The sequence below is a fragment of the Cryptosporidium ryanae genome (assembly GCF_009792415.1).
Source record: "Cryptosporidium ryanae isolate 45019 chromosome Unknown contig_11, whole genome shotgun sequence".
Taxonomy (NCBI): domain Eukaryota; phylum Apicomplexa; class Conoidasida; order Eucoccidiorida; family Cryptosporidiidae; genus Cryptosporidium; species Cryptosporidium ryanae.
This window is the reverse complement of record NW_027125521.1, coordinates 269,741-288,825: the sequence shown is the minus strand read 5'-3', so window position 1 is coordinate 288,825 and position 19,085 is coordinate 269,741. Positions and strand designations below refer to the sequence as shown.

General features: G+C 31.9%; 9 protein-coding genes across 9 annotated transcripts; 4 read left to right on the top strand and 5 right to left on the bottom strand.

Annotated features, from left to right (window-relative positions):
* Nucleotides 1-471: 471 nt before the first annotated feature.
* On the top strand, nt 472-4,179 carry FG386_000064 (HrpA family SFII helicase; the record flags this gene model as incomplete). The annotated part of the gene is made up of 1 exon (XM_067339565.1): nt 472-4,179. One exon carries the CDS (start codon nt 472-474, stop codon nt 4,177-4,179), a length of 3,708 nt encoding a protein of 1,235 aa, XP_067198173.1.
* Nucleotides 4,180-4,580: 401 nt separating this feature from the next.
* FG386_000063 (uncharacterized protein) lies at nt 4,581-6,197 on the top strand (the record flags this gene model as incomplete). The annotated part of the gene is made up of 1 exon (XM_067339564.1): nt 4,581-6,197. The coding sequence occupies one exon, from the start codon at nt 4,581-4,583 to the stop codon at nt 6,195-6,197; it is 1,617 nt and encodes a 538-aa protein (XP_067198172.1).
* Nucleotides 6,198-6,655: 458 nt separating this feature from the next.
* Nucleotides 6,656-7,204, bottom strand: FG386_000062 (EF hand protein; the record flags this gene model as incomplete). The annotated part of the gene is made up of 1 exon (XM_067339563.1): nt 6,656-7,204. The coding sequence occupies one exon, from the start codon at nt 7,202-7,204 to the stop codon at nt 6,656-6,658; it is 549 nt and encodes a 182-aa protein (XP_067198171.1).
* Nucleotides 7,205-8,236: 1,032 nt separating this feature from the next.
* Nucleotides 8,237-8,893, bottom strand: FG386_000061 (uncharacterized protein; the record flags this gene model as incomplete). Its single annotated transcript, XM_067339562.1, has 1 exon — nt 8,237-8,893. The coding sequence occupies one exon, from the start codon at nt 8,891-8,893 to the stop codon at nt 8,237-8,239; it is 657 nt and encodes a 218-aa protein (XP_067198170.1).
* Nucleotides 8,894-9,414: 521 nt separating this feature from the next.
* Nucleotides 9,415-10,218, top strand: FG386_000060 (uncharacterized protein; the record flags this gene model as incomplete). Its single annotated transcript, XM_067339561.1, has 1 exon — nt 9,415-10,218. The coding sequence occupies one exon, from the start codon at nt 9,415-9,417 to the stop codon at nt 10,216-10,218; it is 804 nt and encodes a 267-aa protein (XP_067198169.1).
* A 748-nt stretch (nt 10,219-10,966) lies between these two features.
* On the top strand, nt 10,967-11,791 carry FG386_000059 (uncharacterized protein; the record flags this gene model as incomplete). The annotated part of the gene is made up of 1 exon (XM_067339560.1): nt 10,967-11,791. The coding sequence occupies one exon, from the start codon at nt 10,967-10,969 to the stop codon at nt 11,789-11,791; it is 825 nt and encodes a 274-aa protein (XP_067198168.1).
* Nucleotides 11,792-12,056: 265 nt separating this feature from the next.
* FG386_000058 (uncharacterized protein) lies at nt 12,057-14,762 on the bottom strand (the record flags this gene model as incomplete). The annotated part of the gene is made up of 1 exon (XM_067339559.1): nt 12,057-14,762. The coding sequence occupies one exon, from the start codon at nt 14,760-14,762 to the stop codon at nt 12,057-12,059; it is 2,706 nt and encodes a 901-aa protein (XP_067198167.1).
* Nucleotides 14,763-14,874: 112 nt separating this feature from the next.
* FG386_000057 (uncharacterized protein) lies at nt 14,875-15,798 on the bottom strand (the record flags this gene model as incomplete). The annotated part of the gene is made up of 1 exon (XM_067339558.1): nt 14,875-15,798. The coding sequence occupies one exon, from the start codon at nt 15,796-15,798 to the stop codon at nt 14,875-14,877; it is 924 nt and encodes a 307-aa protein (XP_067198166.1).
* Nucleotides 15,799-16,702: 904 nt separating this feature from the next.
* Nucleotides 16,703-17,995, bottom strand: FG386_000244 (uncharacterized protein; the record flags this gene model as incomplete). The annotated part of the gene is made up of 1 exon (XM_067339555.1): nt 16,703-17,995. The coding sequence occupies one exon, from the start codon at nt 17,993-17,995 to the stop codon at nt 16,703-16,705; it is 1,293 nt and encodes a 430-aa protein (XP_067198353.1).
* Between the last annotated feature and the right edge of the window lie 1,090 nt (nt 17,996-19,085).

Sequence of the window (19,085 nt, the reverse complement as noted above, 5' to 3'; positions counted from 1 at the left end):
GTAGGTATTTAGTTAAAATAGGCGGGCATATTATATTACATTTATAATAAATTACAAGGTGATATAATTTTGTATATAACCTATCTTGTTTTAACTAACAAATGAAAAATTCAGTAGTCTTTTCTTAAAAACAAAGTGTATTTTGTTTTTTGTCACACGTTAGCATACTTTTTGTGTATATATTTCATTTGTTTCAAAGTGGCAGTTACTTCATTATTTACTTTGGTGTCCTGTAAAGTAGTTCAATATGACGTTTTGGCGGCAAAGACTTGTGTCAAAGTTACCTGTAAACTTTAGGCGGTATGTTATAAAATAGAAAGGTCACGAAAGGTTTTGTTTGACTGGAAAATTGCAGGAAAAAAGTGCTATATTGAATGTAAAAGTTTATAAAATTATAGTGCATTGAGTACAATGGCTTTTATATATTACTTCATAAATTAGGTTTATATTGAAGGTTAACCAGTTACAGCAATGAATGAGGGAACAATACTAGATAACACTTTGTATAAGTACAATGAACTAGAGGGTTCAAATGCACTGATATTGCCATCATCAAAGGAGGAAAGGAAAAGGTTACACAATTCCAGGAGCAATGTCAATAATACAACTGGTAAGATAAATTTGAAAAGCAAAAAAATGAGTAAAAGAAAAAAGCGAAAATTGCAACAGTTGGAGAAAAAAAAGTTAAATACAGAATTTAGAACTAGTTTAAACAATGAAATGCAGAAATACAGCTTGCAGAAAAAGGAAAGAATGTTAATGATGAGCGTTTCTAATAGTAGGATTACAAGAAAACAGAGGGATATTTTAATAAAGCAATTTGAAAGGGCTAATATAGATATTCCTGATTTTTTAATGAATAAAATTCCTAAAAAGGAATCTTTTTGTCTCAATTATAAAGATGACTTTATTGATGAAGAAAAGGTAACTGAGAAAATGGAGAATGAAAACAGCAATTTGGATATAGTTGTTGAAATTGACAATAAAAATACCTCGATAGGACTCGATAATATTAAAGAAAACGCAAAAGAGTATAATATGGATAATGAATTGAGTTCCAGTGGGAAGTTTGATAAACCAAACTATGAAAAACCGGCAGAACGAGTTAGAAAAGTTATTGAATTAAAATTGGCTGATTGTAATGATAAACCTAAAATAACTAGAAAACCAGAAATAGAATTACAACGCTCTGATTTACCGGTTAGAATGTATGAATGTGAGATTCTTGACTCAATAGAAAATAATGATTTCGTAATAATAACAGGAGCTACAGGAAGTGGTAAATCAACTCAAGTTCCCCAATTACTCTATGAAATGGGTTATTGTCCATTTAAGTCTAAATCTTTAGTTAACAATAAAAAAAGGTTTATGATAGGGCTAACACAACCGAGAAGAATAGCTACAATTTCGCTCAGTAAAAGAATAGAAGAGGAACTTAATGATCCGGATGTTGTAGGTTATCATGTCCGTTATGATAATTCAAATTACAGCGATAAAACAATAATTAAAGTAATGACAGATGGTATTTTGCTTCAGGAGATTCAAAGAGATTTACTTTGTTCAAATTATTCAGTGATAATAATAGATGAGGCTCATGAAAGAACGGTGAATACGGATGTTTTAATAGGATTGCTTTCAAAGGTAGTTGTATATAGACGATTGGAATACGAAAAAAATAAAGAAAAGTTAGACTTAAAAGAAAATAATATATTGCCTCCACTTAAATTAATAATAATGTCTGCAACATTAAGAGTAACAGACTTTTCAGAGAATCCTAAGCTGTTTAAAGAACCACCACCTATAGTTGACATAGAAACTCCCAATTATCCAGTTACCATTCACTTTTCAAAGAAAACTCCAACAGATTACATTCTAGCAGCTCATAAAAAGGTGTTGCAAATACACAAAAAACTTCCACCAGGTTCCATTCTTGTATTTGTTACGGGAAAAAGAGAAGTTAATATTCTTGTAGATATGATTAACAGAAGGTTCAACAAAAAGGGTATTAAAAAGACTATTGAAAAACACTCTAAAAATTTATCAACTTCAAATCTTAATTGTTTGTTTGACCTGAATGAAAATGACGATGAGATATATGAAGAGATGGAAATGGAAGACTTTAAGGATGATTATGTTAATTGTGATGATGAGTTAAAATCCGAAGAGGAATATAGTGAAAGTGAAGAAGATGATGATGTAATTTTACAGGAAGATGCAGACTTCAAAGTTGATATAGACGAGAATCTAAATGGAGGAAAAGAAAGTACAATCTGGAATAACTTTAATGAGAAAGATAACAGAAAAAGAAAAATAAGGTTACATAAAGACGTTGATCCTGCTGTTTGGAAAGGTGGTGGCTTTATTGAAGAAAAAGAGGAAAATGTTATAGACAACAACACTAAATTTGAAGGTAGGAAAAGCAGTAATGCGGTAATATTAAAAGCAATCCCTCTTTATGCATCTATGAGCTATGATGAACAAAAGGAAGCATTTAAATTGCCTGAATCAAATAATATAAGACACGTCATTATTTCAACGAACGTATCAGAAACATCAATTACTATCCCAAATGTCAGGTATGTAATCGATACTGGGAAAGAGAAAAGGAGACAATACTCCAAAAATACTGATCTATCACAATTTAAGGTTGAATGGATTTCTAAAGCATCATCACATCAAAGAAGCGGAAGAGCAGGGAGAGTAGGCCCAGGTCACTGTTATAGACTGTACTCTTCCTCAGTATACGAGAATATATTCTCCAAATTTTCGCCTATTGGTATACTTTCCATACCACTTGATTCAGTATTGCTTTATATGCATTCTTTAGGTATACCAGATATATTTAACTTTCCATTCCCAACTCCACCAGAAAAGGATCAAATAGAGAAGTCGTATGAAATTTTAAGAACATTAGGATGTATTGAAACATCTGGGGGTAAACCATTACTTACTAACCAGGGAATTTCATTATCGAAATTACCTTTAGCTCCTAGATATGGGAAGCTCTTGTTGATGACAATAGCGTATATAAGGATGAACCTTAAAGATAATTATAATGAACAATTGGAGTTACTGAAACTAATTTGTATAGTCGTTTCATTCTTAGCAGTTGGAAACATCAGAGATAATACTGCGGACGAAAAACCTAACTTAAGTAAAGATAATAATGAATTTGAGAATATACCTAAATCGAGCTTCGGAAACGATATAGAAGCCAGCTTGTGGTTGTGTATTAAATATCTTGAACATTATGGTTCTGGTAAAAGAAGTGAAAGAGAGGTTTCTGATAAATTTTGTAGAAATTTCTGTTTGAATTCAAGAAGAATGTCTGAAATGAGACTAATGTCACAACAACTCTACAACATTGCAATTGATAGGTATATAAATGTAAAAGACAATCTTAATTTAATTGAAGCATTTAAAGTAAAGAGAAAATTAATTCCACCCTCACTTCCAAATAGTGTCCAAAAACAAGTAATCAGAACCTTTTTTATATCGAGTTTTATAGACCACATAGCAGTTAGAAGTGATGGAGGTTTAACTGATAAACTGTCATACTTAACTCCAAATGAGGTAAACGATTCTATGCCACAAATTATAACAATAGACTCTAACAGCATTATAAAAAATATAAAGCCAAAATATCTTGTTTACGGTCAAATAATATCCACAACTGATGGTTTAAAACAAAATCTTTGCGAATGCATCCTGATAACTCCTGATGATATTACCAGGGCCACTTCCTTAATTCATCCATTAATTGATTGCTCCAAGATTTTGAGTTATCCGACTCCGTATTACAGTCCTGAACGCGACAAAGTGTTCGGCTATTGCATTCCAAAGTACAGAAACAACTCGATTGTAATCGATCTATCGTCTTCTGAAGTGGAAATAGACAAATTCTCAATACTATCATGTGAGGTATTTGCAAAGGCTATTCTAGATGGACAGGTTTTTAAACAGTTTGGGGATCAGGAAATACTAAAATACCTAAAAATAAAAAACAACTCTAAGGCTTTTAAGTATTTCGCTTTTTACTTACAAAGAAACAAAGCATGTTCAAAAAATGATCTAAATACGATTTTTGCAAAAAAAAGGGATTTTATGTTGAAGGAAGTATTATCCTTATATGATATCTCAGTTCACAATAAAATTAGAGGCTTTTGGCCACCTATTTAAATTTACTTGAACTATTTCATTATTTCATAAATCACTGGTTTACATGAGCGTTTCGGCCTGTAATATCCACTTAGAGTCAAGAAATAGAATGATTTCCTTATCCCTTGCTCCTGATTTAAATGTTAGTACTTTTAATGTGCGTGCATACATGCAGAAAATATATGCATTTATATATATATCGTAATGGTTTTGTGTGGACAATTAAAAAATGGCGGTAAATTTGTGAATAAATTTGTGTTTAACGAAAGAGCAATATTCGGCGAATAAATAAAATAAAGTTAGTTTGTCAGTTTTTCTTTCTTTTTTCTAATTGGGTTGGTTGCTCTCCTTCTTTATTAAGAGACACAGTACAACCTCCGAACTGTTTTTCTTTTGCTTCTTTTTTCTGGAAAAAAAGCATAATGGAATTGAATACGGAGGATAGGGGAGTTGAATCCTTAAATTGTGATAGGAATTCAAAAGATCTTGTCTTGTATTCTAAAAAGAGCGAAAATAGTGAGGATTTGTCGCAGAAACAATTTTGGAACTCAATTAACCAAGGAATCAATCTTCTGGTTGGCCTTTATGAGGGAATACACTCAGCATGTACTGCAGCGAATGCAAGTCAATCTGATATTTTAACTGAAATTACATTTGACGAAGGAAAGCAATACAATGTTGGAAGAAGTGGATTATTCGGGTTAGACTTAGGTTCTAATGACGCTTCGACAACAAACACTACACGGATACCATCTTTAATTAATATGAGCGATTACCTAAGCGCAATATCGTCAAAATCTTCAAGTTTACATGACTTATCATATATTAACATGAATAATTCAAATAATTATGCGTTAAATAGGAATGTTTTAAACGATCCATCAATACAACTTCCTCATTCAGATGTTCCAGATTTGTCAACACATACAAAAATGTATGCAACACGCTCTCATATTTCGTTGTCTATTCTTTGCTCTAAAAATATAGATAAAATTATTGAAACTAGTATAATATGTGGCGATTTTAAATTAAAAGGCCCAGGATTTAGAGTGGAGAATGTTTACATTCCAATTAGAAGCGAGAAACAAATAGTAGAAATAAAGCTAACTACATTTAATAATAATGGTAAAAGAGATGACTTAGTTATTGAAGTTCCACTAACCGCAATTCATGAAAATGGTAGTGAATATAAATTTTGGCTTTCTTTGTCTTCTGCGAAAGACAAGTACTCAAATGATTATAATGATATACTTCCAGAAGCAGTTTTTCGTTTAAAAATATTGAATGGAAATTCCGTTTGTGAGGATATGAACTGTCCAAGAATATTAGTGAGTCTAAAAAGGACAATGAGTGGTATAATAAGGGATACAAATTTAAATAAAAGTAATTCACTAAATGACATATCATCACCTAACTTTAAAAATAAAAATTCAAATGACAGTTATTCGTTGATTTATGTTGGATTGTACACAGATCCTGTTGACATAGAACTATCTCATATATTAAATTCTAACCCAACATTCTTGGAAAACAATATTATAGAAAAACTAAATAATATAGATAACCAATATAAAATAAATAACATTCAAGTTAAGATTTCATATGGTACTGGTAGCTTATCTAATACTTTGCTAGTACAAGATGATACATCTAGACAGCCACTAATTGATTATTTAAATAATACAAATGACAATATTGAGTGGTTTTCAAATGAACCAACAAATGCAACAGAATTAGTTCCTTCTGGAATACTTCCCGACTTCACAGGAACTCCAGCTCCGTGGGAAGTTGAAAATGATCGTAGGAAAGCTATGGAATTAGCTTGTCACAGAGTAGCCTTAAGGGAACATATTGCACTTCAGTATTTAATGGACACTGGATATACAAGTTTACCAAAACCCAAATTTTCTAAATGGTTGAATCCACCATACTTTAGAATAGGTCCTCAATATCATCCAGTTCCAATGAGTTATAATTGGGGTCCAAATTACACAAATATACAATTGATACCTCTTGAGAAGCCACGAAAGATATCATAGAACTAGTTATCTCAAATATTGACTTCAAATATCATATGTATAAAGTAAATATATATAAAACGCTTTTAATAGGACAGTAAATGAGAATTGAAAAAAAAAAGAATTAAAAAAATTGTAAACAAGGATAAATCAGTAATATTAAAAGAGGAATCATTAGCAAAATTTATAAATAACCATGAAAACGCTTTTTCTTTTTAATGGAAACTCGATCTATATTGCTATTGGCTATTAAATATCAAAATTAGTATTTTAGTTGCTAGATTACAGGATAGAAAATAATATTTTTCACAATAGGCCCATAATAACTACAGCAATACAAACATGTTTTACAGTTGTTCCACACATTTAATCATGGAACTATTTTTTTATCTGTAACAACCTTTTTTCCGCTTTTATTTCGTATTTTACCGTTCTATTCTTGACTCCCCTTCGTTTTGAATACTCAATAATAACGAAATTTAGTTTAGGACTTTACTTTTAACTAAAGAGAAAAAGTCATCTCTACTTATAACATTTTGCTTTTTTCTAAAAACATCCTTCGTTGCGAGATTAAGCATTCCAATAAGTGTATCATCGTCAAGTTCCTCTCCAATTTCATCACAAACTTTTTTGAGACTTTCAAGATCAATGCAACCCTTGTTGTGTTGGTCAAAACTTTTGTAAGCCTCTAATGTATCGATATTAGCATCCATATCATCTTTTTCAGATGCCTCCGGGAATCCAGTAAGTTGATCTACCAGTATATGTAAATTGATATTTCCTTGAGGATCACACAAAGATTTAAGTGCATCACAAGCTTCAATAATGTGCTCTTTAGGTATAAAATTCCATTCTAGCATTCTGGATTCCAAATCTGAAAATGGAATAACATCTTTATATTCCCTGTCCAGAAGTTTTATTACATCTGGAAGATCCCTATCATTATCCCAAATTTTTCTTTGACCAAAAGAAACTGTTTGACCTTCATTTCTCAAATTTGTAGATGAGTTCTGAGTTGATTGGTTCATTGTTACATTTGAATTTCTAGATCTGACTTAATTCACTCAGAAAACCTGATTCAGTCTTCACTCTCTGTTATTGTTGCAACACACTATCTTTGTTTAGTAAGAATTTTACAAAATTCAAATTTTATATATGCCGGCCTTCTTTCAGAGCTCTATTACCACTTTTTTTCTCATGCACGCGATTTGCTTTACTCAGCGCCTCACTAATCCATAACGTACATGTCTAAAACTGTGTGATTTTCTCATCTAAATATTATCAGCGTAAAAGAGGGAAAAAAGTTCTAAATTGATTTAATGGGAAATTTTTGTTTTGTTTTATTTATTCAGTTTTCGGAATGAACTAGTCTTTATCTCATGGTAGTTTTTTTGGAGCATTCGTTTATGTTTTCCAATTATTTAAATCATAGAACACAATGTTAAGCACTAGGTAATGCTACAGGCAATTTTACGCAAAGTACTATATTTTTAGGTTTATACTAAAGATAGAGAGAACCCTCTGTCCTAGTAAAATTTGTTATGAAAAGTCTTGTACAGAGCGATCCTCCTGAAACTTGACTAGTCATTCGACTGTAATATTGCTTTCCTATTCGGTTTAGGTTCAGTTCTAAGTGATGAAATAGATTATTAAAATCCTTGTCTAGTGTCTCTAGCTAAAACTATGACGGATAGTTAGGTTTCACATAGCAAAAACTTTGCATACAGCATAAACGGTAACAAAATAATAGTGTGAACACTAATATTATTGAGCAATTTCCAGATACCAAATTTGGAACGAAAAATGGCTATTCTTTTATGGAAGAATACCTTTTATATTACAAAAGTATATCGTTATTTTGTTAATCTTGCAAAATTTAAGTTGTTCTCCTATATTTGGTATATTGTAGGTATTTGGTGACTGAGCGGCATCTCTCGAAACTGTAATGAGTAATTTGCATGCATATCAAAAATAATGTGTTATAATATGGTTATATTCGCACTTAATTTTAAACAGCTCTGCTACAATCTTCTGATCTAACCGTATTTTAATAACTACTGTCATTTATTCTTTATGTCAATATTTCCATTATTATTAACATCCACAATGTTTAATTTTATATTTAGATACGTCAATTTAATTAGATACTTTCCGAAATCATAAATAGTAAGAGCAATTCCATAGCTCATCACTTTATTTAGAAATATAGCTTTAGACCTTCCTGGGCAACCTTTATAAAAGGGAGAATATAGTCTTGGATCAATGTAAACTGAGTATTTAGATTCGTCAACGAAGGTTGTTAACACCATAAAAACCAATATTTGTTTAACATACATAGGCATTACTACCACACAATTTATGAAGACATTTGCGAAATTAATGAGACAAAATAACATATTGCTTATTTTGCCGTTAACACTGCCTTTATTTTCTATATTGTTTTTATATTCACAATTTTTACTTTGAAGCTGCTTCTTAAGTTTATTCAACTGTCTGCTCTTTTTAACATACTCGGTAAATGTAGATGGTTTATTTAACTCCCACACCTCTTTCTCCAACCTCTCTATTTCCGCGTCTGTGCAACTGCCGTAAACATTGTTTTTTTCCCTATTAAACTTGTTTATTAAATTATCTATTCTTATTAAATTAATTATGCCGTTTCCTATTTTCGAAAATAAAAATTCAAAGAGAAATAAATAGATAATTATCACATACATCCTTTATTCAAATCAATAAAACCAGGCACATTCCTTTGTAGATATCCAAATGTGTTCATGGATAGGGATACAAATTCTATAAATAATTAATCTATATAAATAATTGTGTTTTATCTTTTTTTTAATTTTTTATCCTATGTTTAAAACTTTCCTCTTGGTTTTAAATCACTATTTTTAGCTAACAATATTTAACTTATTAGGCGCCAATACTTTAATTGTTTTTGACATTTCGGTTGCATACCAACAATAGAGAGCCTCACACTGGGAAAAAAAGGAGCAACATAAGCAAAGCAGAAGAAATTTTCATAAAACTACAGCTTTATATGTGAAAGGTCAACAGCTCATTATCTTGTTAATATTGTTTGATGTAAGTGAAGCAATATAGAAAATAAGTTTGAAATTTACACAAGTTCATGAGTGAAAATACTAGATAACCTTTGAAAAAAGAAAGGAGCCAATTGGTAATTGTAATGATGAAAATAACTGCAACTATCACCCTATGAGTATAAATATAAATACGGATGAAAAGCGTAATTAAGGTTTGTCTTGTATTAATATTTCTACTTTGTGTAATATCAAAAAATAATTACAACTCAGTTAAATTGTTCGATGAACAAGTAGTTTTTCTTAACGGAGCGTGCATTTTAAACGCCTCATTGGTTAGGTTAAAATACAAGGAAAAAGGGTTTTTAAAAAGAGCAGCAAATGCAGCAGGGAGACTACTTTTTGGAATTGATACAACAAGAAAAGAATCGGTAAACACAGAGAGAATTCCTGTAGGCTTGTTCCCGGCCCCTAATGTATTGGCTGCAGAACTGGATCAATTAGAAAATAGAAAAATAAAGAAAAATACTAATTCTGAAGCTGCCGTTAATTATGTGGAAGACAAGATTAAAGGTTTAACGCCTAATACTGAATTTTTATCATCAAATGTAATGGCTACTTTGAGTGATGGAGCGATTTCAAGGGGAAGCTCTGACGAAGTTAAATTAAAGAAAAAAGACTCAGTTGAAGAAATTATGGAAAATAAAGAGAGAGAGCAATCCTTGCAATCCCAAGGTCAAACGGTAAAGGAATCTGAAAAAATAAAGGTTGGCAAAAAAGGCCCTGTTACTATTGAAGATCCTGACAGTGACAAAAAAGGAAAAACGACTCCTCCAAAACTAGTTATTGTTGATGATGAAGACAATTTTGGTCCAGTTGTCTCTCAAAATTCTATTTTAAACAACCCGTTTATCATTGTTTTATTGTTTGTTATAGTAGTACTTATTTTTAGCGGAGGTGGTCTGGTTTTCTTCAAAAAATTCAAGAAACTAAACACATAAATTTCCTAGATGGGAACTTAAATTCCACCTGCAGCACTTCATCAGCGTTCACTTAGATGATTAATATTTTATTTCCGCATATCTATTCCCTAAATACTGCTATCAAGGTCCTTTGAATATAATTTATTCGAATTTATTGTATATACAATAATTTAGTTCCCCTCATGCGTCGCTTTTTCAAAATTGAATATTTGGTTTAAAGACGTCTAATTAATGATTTCTCACTCATAATCATATTTCCAATAAATGATTACTATTTGTTCAACATTTTCGTCTCCACTTGAAATATATTTGCATGTCAATAACCAAAATGGCGCCAAAGTTGGAGGCAAGTTGTAATATTTAAAGATCTGATCACTAAATATACTGTAGAGAATTGGAATATTTAAGGCAAGAACTCGTAGTACAAAACTATAAAGGAGAGCTTTTATTCCTAAGTTGAGTGAGGAATACGTAATTGATTTACCTCTTTGAAATCCTTATGTAAAAGGACGGAATAAAGTGTATATCTATGGGAAAATATTGATTTAGATCGATACGACGCTGCACTATAAATCTCCTCGTAGTTAATCACTTTACTTCCAGGGGGTTTAGGTTTCGATTCTGTTAACAGATGAAGTTTATGTTAAGTTGCGACTAAATATAGAAAGAGTTTTGAGTATAAGAGTAACCTACAGTGTTGCTATTGGGCTTAAGGTTTATTTCATAAAATAAGGTTATATTTACTTGGTATTTTTAATGGTAGAAAATGGAATCAGACAAAGCTGTTGAAAGAGGAAGAAAATTAGAAAGGGACGTTGTCTCAGAAAGAGTAGGTATTGTAGGAAGAAAAGTAAGTGATATGGACAAGAATATGCCTTCAAAGGAACATATGGAGAACGGCTTGGCTCCGAATAATGGCGGAGAATTGGCTATTATATACCATGACACAGCAACGGGTCATACGCAACACACAGTGGCGAAATATCCAAAAATAACCAAAAAAGGTGAAGAAGCAAGTTTACTAGGAACAAATAACTTCTACAACTACACTGGTTCTCATAACCTTTACACTCCTGTGTATACAAGTAGCCAGATTGGAGGAGAATATGCATTTCCAAAGGTGAAATTTTCAAGTCTAATATTTCCATGGTCAGCATTTCTTTCGGTAGTCATATCGTACGTATTGTCAATATTTTCATGGTACTATTTATTTCATACTGAGGACTACCGTTTAGTTACAATACCGTTTGCAACTTCTTCCTTGGTATGTTTTTTTGAGTCTCCTTTGATGCTTGCAAAGTATCTTTTCAGAAAAATGAGAAAATCGTTAGTTTGGAGACTTATACCCATGGGAAATATGGTATTCCACTCGGTTTTGCTCCTTTTTACATCAGTTCCAATTAACTTACTTTATTGTAGTTTTGTTCTTAATAAAGGCGATCCGTCAAGAGTATTCAATCTGCCCTTTCAATATCTTGTTTTGGCAGGGATACAGAGTTTGTATATAATTCCATGTGTATTATTTTTAATTGCACACTCTAGATACGAAGCACAGATATTAAAAGATAGAACAGAGTATGATCATTGGTAATTAGTAGGATTTATAATATTTATTTGTGTTTGCCTTTCTTCTTGTTTAGTAGGTTGTTTTCATTACTCAATTTCAGCTCTTATAGGTGATAATGTGAAAAGTTTTCAGGAAAAAGAGTCAAATAGTCTCGCCATTCATATTTTTGTAGCTGGCTTAGTTATGCAGCATTTATTCATTAAACATGTTTTTGTTCAATATTCGGTCGATTCCTTAATACAAAACAAGAAGATCAAAATAAAGAAAAATTACTATTCACTTATCAATACTAAAGCTTACTTTTCTTTTTTGAGATATTATGTGGAGAGGGCTTGTTGGCAAATGCAATACCTGCTATTTTTCCGTCGCTAGTTAGCTCAAAACAAACACCATAAATAGAATCGCTGCTTGTTGATATTCGATTGAATCCTGATACGGAGGAAATTGTTGTAGAACCAATAGAAGGAGAGGAGTATGGCGGATTCATTTTTATTTGTGTAGGAACTACAGTAAGCGGTGAGAAATCAATTGAAAGCGAATAACCAGGCTTAGATATGTCGAAATATTGAGAAACTAATTTCGAAACATCAGAATCATTTTCTCCAATGGAAACTGAAGTTTTCTGATCTGGACAAAACAAAGTCAACACCTTAATCATTCCATTCATGTTCTTAGATACTGATCTTAAAGCAGACAGTCCTGAAAAAGGCACCTCTTCATTCATTTCATTATTCAAACATGAGAATGAAATAACCCAATTGCTCAGTCTGGTTTTAGCTGATCCTCCTTGAATAGGACTACAGTTAGGGTGTAGCATATCTACTTTTTGAGACATTCTTCCCCCGTTTATAACCACAGTTGGTTTATTCGAGTGTTTATTATCTACGGGAATAAAGTTCGGCTTAATCTCTCTAGACGAGCACTCCAAGGGAAGATACTCAAAACCAAACCCAAGGCCAAGAATTGCCTGAGAGGAAGACAACCTTCCGCAAACAGTTCTTAACACATGTTTCTCAGCTTTGAGTTTTTCATTGCTTTCCCAGGTAACGGTTGGACCAAAATTAATATCTTTCATTCTATAGTAAAGCAGTTGCTGGATTTTTCCCGAACCTATATAGCCATCTATAGAAAGAAACCCAGGTCCTGGCATTCCTTTAGTAAAGTTCAATTTATCCTTACTTTTTCTGTTCTCAGTATTAAAGCTCTCATAAAAAGCAACCTCTATCATTTTTGGTTGCACTTTATTGAATATTTGAGTGGTTACTTGAGAAGGAGATCTTCCGCCCAAAAATAGAGTGTCTACATTGTTCAGTCCTGTGCACTTCCACTCAAGACCTATTATAGGTCCGTCTATTATATAATGGGCCTTTATAAATTCAATTTCTGTGCACTCTGGACAAGTTATAGTAAACGGAACTCCGATATCTGATTCTTTATTATTTAAACTATCTTTAGTGCTATTACTTAATGATTCTGCACCACTTGTCTTACTTATTTCATCCAAATGCTCCATTAAAGCCTTGTTAAGTGCCAGCTTAGGACATCTTTCCTCGTTTATCCTGTTTTCGACTAATATTTTGTTTCCCACTTTGGGCTCAGTGTTTGAGTTTTTTGTGTTATTTTTGCTATTCTCAATATGGGAGGCCCCCTCTGATTCTGTCGCGACCTGCATATTCGTAACCTCTAAACTCTTCCGACCATAATCGTCGATCACTGCCTTTACTACCTTTACACTGTCATCTAAGCTTTCATAAGGAACAGACGACATTGAACCTTCAAATCCTATTCCGACGATATTGCCATTTTTTTGTTCCAATTCAACACAAATAGAATCTGTATATGTAGCATGATCATCTACAGTTGGTGTTTCCCAATAAGTTATTGTGCTTGGAGCAAAAAAACTAGAATACTGCATTAACAGGGTCTTTTTAGATGAATCAAGTTGATTTAGTCTAGTTGTAAGCATTATTGGATTTGTACTTTCAGAGTTATATCCCAAGTAAATCGAATTAAAAGGTCCTGACTCTGAGGAAACAACACTTATTGATGGGGATATAGACTGGCCAAAGGCAAATGAAAGATCTACACTGTTCTGGAACACCTCGCTATTTTCATATTCTTTATTCCTATACAAGGAAGAGTGTTGCACCCTTAGAGGGGATGGAGCCCATTTATTAACTGGCCATTTGTCGTGGTCAAAAGTTGAAATAATCTTTGTACCATCTTCCGCTTTAAGGTTTCTTTGGATCAATTCAGCACTATAACCTGAGCCGGATATTGAATTTGATGCCTTTTGTGAACCTAAGTGAGAGTTGTGAGAATGTTTGTTACCATTTGTGCAGATTCCACCTATTCTTTTCAACTCGTTTGTTGTATTATCTAAGAACAGAATAATCTTTCCAATATATTGCGGTGCACCTTGAAAATCATATTTACATTGTGCATGAATTTGAACGGTACTTTTACTTGAATTATTTTTATTTGGCGAATATGAATTATTGCATCCAGTTATTTTATTTGAAAGAAAAGAGACCTGCATTTCTTCTGGGTTGTATGAAATTGCTGTATTTATGGTTTGATTTCTGTTAAGTGAGAGAGGATATGCTATAATGTCTGATTTCACCATCTTAACTGCGTCTATCAACAATGGAGTTGGCTCCATCATTTGTTTGTATCCAAATCCTATTCCTGTAATGTGTCCATTTTTATCTATACCTGCGCATAAAACCGAAGGATCATCTCCAACCCACAGTCTTTCTCTAATTGCTACCTTTCTTTTTAGTAGTCTTTGAACGGTCAGTTCGGTGTTTAAAAAAGTTAAGAACTCTTTCCCTTTTCTATCGTAGTATCTAAGTGCTATTGGATTACACGTATTTGACCCTTTACAGTTTTCCTTGTTTGTTGAATTGAAAAAGGCTGCATAAACCGAAGTTAGGTTTCCAACTCTTTCGTGAGTTATCCAGGGACCTGACTTATGCTCTCCCAGTTTAATCATTGAATTGTGTATTGAATTTTCAACCTTCAATCCAAAATCTTTACATTCAATCTAAAAATTAAAGGATTGCAATATGTTACAAGCCTAATAAAAACTAAAAACACAGGCGTCTTTAACTTACCTCTATAGAAGCCAAAACAGTCGTGCCAAATGAGTACCTTTTATACACTCTATATTTATTAAAGTGGCCGTTTGGACACATCACTGAATAGTAAGTTGTACTGTTTTTTTTGTGATCTATCCCTGGTCCTTTTAGAGTTTGGCACTCAGGAAGGAGGGAACCGACTTTGTAGATCATGTTTTTAATTTGGATCCCTTTTTTAGAGTAATTCAAGCTCGGGGGAACCGCTCCTGCTCCAACAAAACCCAATCCTACTATTGAATATATTGTGTTACCTGGCTGTGATATTTGAAGCAGAGCAAAACATCCTCCCCTAAAGTTTTCACCTGTCCATCTCTTAATATTAGTTGGCTCTATATTGTTTACTCTTCTTCTAAGGGAAAAACTGCTCACTTGCAAAAATGAACCCTCCATAAATACAAGTGAGGGTATTCTTCCAGATCCCGTATTCGTAAAACCTGCACTCAAGGAGGTAATTATTATTGGAAATCCGGTATTTGTGTTATTGTAGTGATTTATCTTAGACCCTCCAAACGATATAAATGAGGATCCGTCAGAACAACCTATTCTTAGCGTTTGTATTTCATCCATGTACATTACAGATCCATGTTCTATTACCTCATTGTTGGCTCCAAAGTAAGTTATGTAATCACCGTTTTTACAGCCGTAAGAAACTCTTATAAGATCATCAATATTTATTCCTGCTGGTATTGACATTCTGCACTCGCTTAGTGCTGTGTTATTATTTACTGTTGTAAAAACTCCTTCACTCACCCAACCAGTGTACCTAGAGGGGGTTCTCTCGCATGCTACAAACCTTTGTACCAATATCACATTAAAAACTGACAAGTAAAACCATATAAAGCTTTTTCTCAGAGTATCTCTACTGCTTTTCAACACATGTAGCTCTTTCATTTTACTGTTATATTCACTTTATTTTTAAAACTATATAATTTGGAATAGTGAGTAAATCCCTTCAAAAAAACAAGGCTCAATTGATTATCTTATCCAAGCACTTTTTTGTCTTAAAAAGTAAAAACAAATTAAATTACTCAGTGAAATTAATACAGTATTGTTTAACTATTGTGAAATTTGTTCCTGTTTTATATTCTCTCTATAAATCAATATTTACTTGTCAAATTCCTTGCTTACTATTTATCCTTTTGTTCACACTACTCTCTCGATATACCTATTTAGGATAATGCAAGTAAACAGATAAGCATATGTATATATTGTATACTTAACACACAATTGTATTTGTCTGCAAATCTTATACTATATACTTATTATTAACTAATATACAGTCGTTGCAACAATGCTATCGCCTTTTTCGTTACAGAAAAATGCTCCTTTCAATCATTGCATCTCTTTGGTTTTTATCCATAATTTATCTTTTTCCCTCTTTTTATTACTCGAAACCATCTTTACTCCTACATGCATTTTATTGGACAAATTTTACCGCCATTGCATTAGAAAATAACACAATAACCCTAATTTGGTAACTGAAACATTTGTTTTATTATTCGAAACAAAGTATAAAATTGCATTGTTTTAAACTATAAAATACTTCATGAACAGGTGTTTCATCTGAACACAGCAGCATAAGCTCATTGTCTATCGCGTATGACATAATTGAAATATGAGGGGTGGTAGTGGGAAGAGAGATATTAACAAATTAAACACAATTTACACAAATATGTCAAAAAAAAGAAATAACGGTATAAAGAAATAAATATTAATTTCTAGTTGTTTCTTCTTTTTCCATTTTATGTATCCCTTCATTTAATTTTTGTTCACCTCTTGTTTTTCATCCCCCTTATTAAGACTGCAAGTAAATTACTTGAACTGTAATGTCATCTACTACATTTCCTTCTTCCTGTATCCACCTCCTCCAAGCTTCTCTAGCAAGTTTTTCTGCAGACATTTGAGCGCCAGAAGAACCTCCTTCTGCAACTATATCAACGGCTTCCTGAGAAGAAATAAACTCCCAAACACCATCTGAACATATTAGAATAAAAGAGTCTTTTTCAGGTTGTATTTGGAATATATTTACATCAGGCTCAGGTATTATTCCCGCTTGGTAACCAAGAGTATCGCCGATTGCTCTGCTCATTGCTAATCCAGGATACATCTTTCCCTTAATAAAGACACGATAAGGGATGTCACCTTCTATTCTCTTAACTTGTCCACCAGCTGCAACAATTCTACGTTTTTCTGATTCTGAATTAGGTTTGTGATCATTTGTTAAGTCAACAGCCTCCAAAACCCTTCCAGATCTTGACCATCTTGCCAATACAGACCTAGAGTCGCCAACATGTGCTGTTACAATACGATTTTCACGAGGCAAATGTAGTATAACTGTTGCAGTTGTTCCGGACAAACTGCAATCAAATTGATTTGTTTCTAACACATGTTCCTGTAACCTTTGATTAGCTTTAATAAATGCATAGTGAAGAACTTCTTGTGGGTGTGTTTTCCATTGTTTGTCCTTTAATATCAAAGAAGGCATATCCTTTTGAATAAAGTTACTTACATCATGACCAAATGGTCCATGACCATCAAAAACTCCATATAACCCCCAATTCTCTGTTTTTAATATAAAAAAATCATCTTGGTTTGGACTTTCAGGTTTAAGCCCCTTCCTGCAGACATATCCTATTCCTTTTTGCAATTCCACACTCCCTAAGTCATCCCCGCTTATTTCTTCAACTTTTGACTCAAAAGTTTCTTGTGCTTTCTCAGAAAGCACTCCTGCCACTGAAAGCCTTCTTCTTGAATTACCTAATTCCAATTGATCAGTTCCTAGAAGGTTTTTATTCTTATCGTTCAAAGACTGTTCTTTATATGTCTTAAATAATGTTCTACCTCTTGGAGTATCAGAATTGGTGCAGTCATTTATTACTGGATCACTCTGACTTACAGAAAGTCTTCTTCTTTCATAATTACCTCCTATCGGGGTCAAATATGCTCTATTCCCTTCCATATTTACATTCCCATAATTATCAAAGTTGTTTTGCATTAGTTTATAAGAATTTTTCACTGAGTGTTTGTTTTCAAGTGATAAAACAAACCTATCCCTACTATTTAATTTTTTAGAGGAACACCCACCCATAAACAATTCTAGGATGATTATCCCAATAATTTAATAATTACAAAAAAAGATTTCTTGATGTATACAATTTAATTCCAAGTTAATTTTACAAGGAAAATAACTTATTTTTATTACTTTATGATATTACTTATATAAATTAATTTAATGGATGCTTTTATTCATTAAAAAATATTATTATTATATATTTTTTTTAAATAACTATTGTGCAATTTAATACCTTTTAACACTTCTCAATATTACTGGTTGAGGGACTGTTAATTCAAAACATTAATAGAATTCCAATTCTATAATACTTTTAATTTATTACTCCAAAATTTAAATACAACTTAATCACTTTTATTCCTTAATCTTGTGCTTTTAAATGAACATATATATCCGAACCTTATATTTCACACAATCTAAAGGCTACTTTATCTAAACACTTCTTTTCATATTAATGATAAATAAGGTTATATATTAAAAGAACAAAATAAAGGAAAACTCTTCAATTTTACAGATGTTTCCAAAATTTAATGTGGCATTTGAACTTTATGTATGTTAATTGTGTAAAAGTCAAACTAGATCTTTTCTCAAATATTATAGACTCTTTATGTTGATTTTCTCTTTTTTATAAAAAAAAACCTAAACTATAAAAAGCATAACCAAATTTCACACAAATGGTTCTTTATGTAAGTATAAATTTTATTACAGAATTTATTTATGTGATCTTATTCCATTTATTATTTTACTCTTATTTTATCTTTCCCACTTGGTATTAACTTGTTTATACCCCTCGCCGTCATGTCTAATATGGTAATTATAATGTGACGTTTAAAACAAAACAAATACGCTAATTCATACTTAATAAAAAGATTTTTTAAACTGAAAATAATGTTCATTTATTTGTCTATTTATTGTTGATTTTTTAAAGAATATTTTGTTTTTATTTTGTGGTTTTTTAAATTTAAATATATTAATCGAAAGTATTTGACTTGATCCATTTTTTTTGGTGTTCAATAGGTTATAAAGTTGTTATTTTTTCGTCAAGTATTACCTCATTAAAATTAAATAATATGAATTTTAATGAATAAGTGTGTTGTTTTCTTCTTTT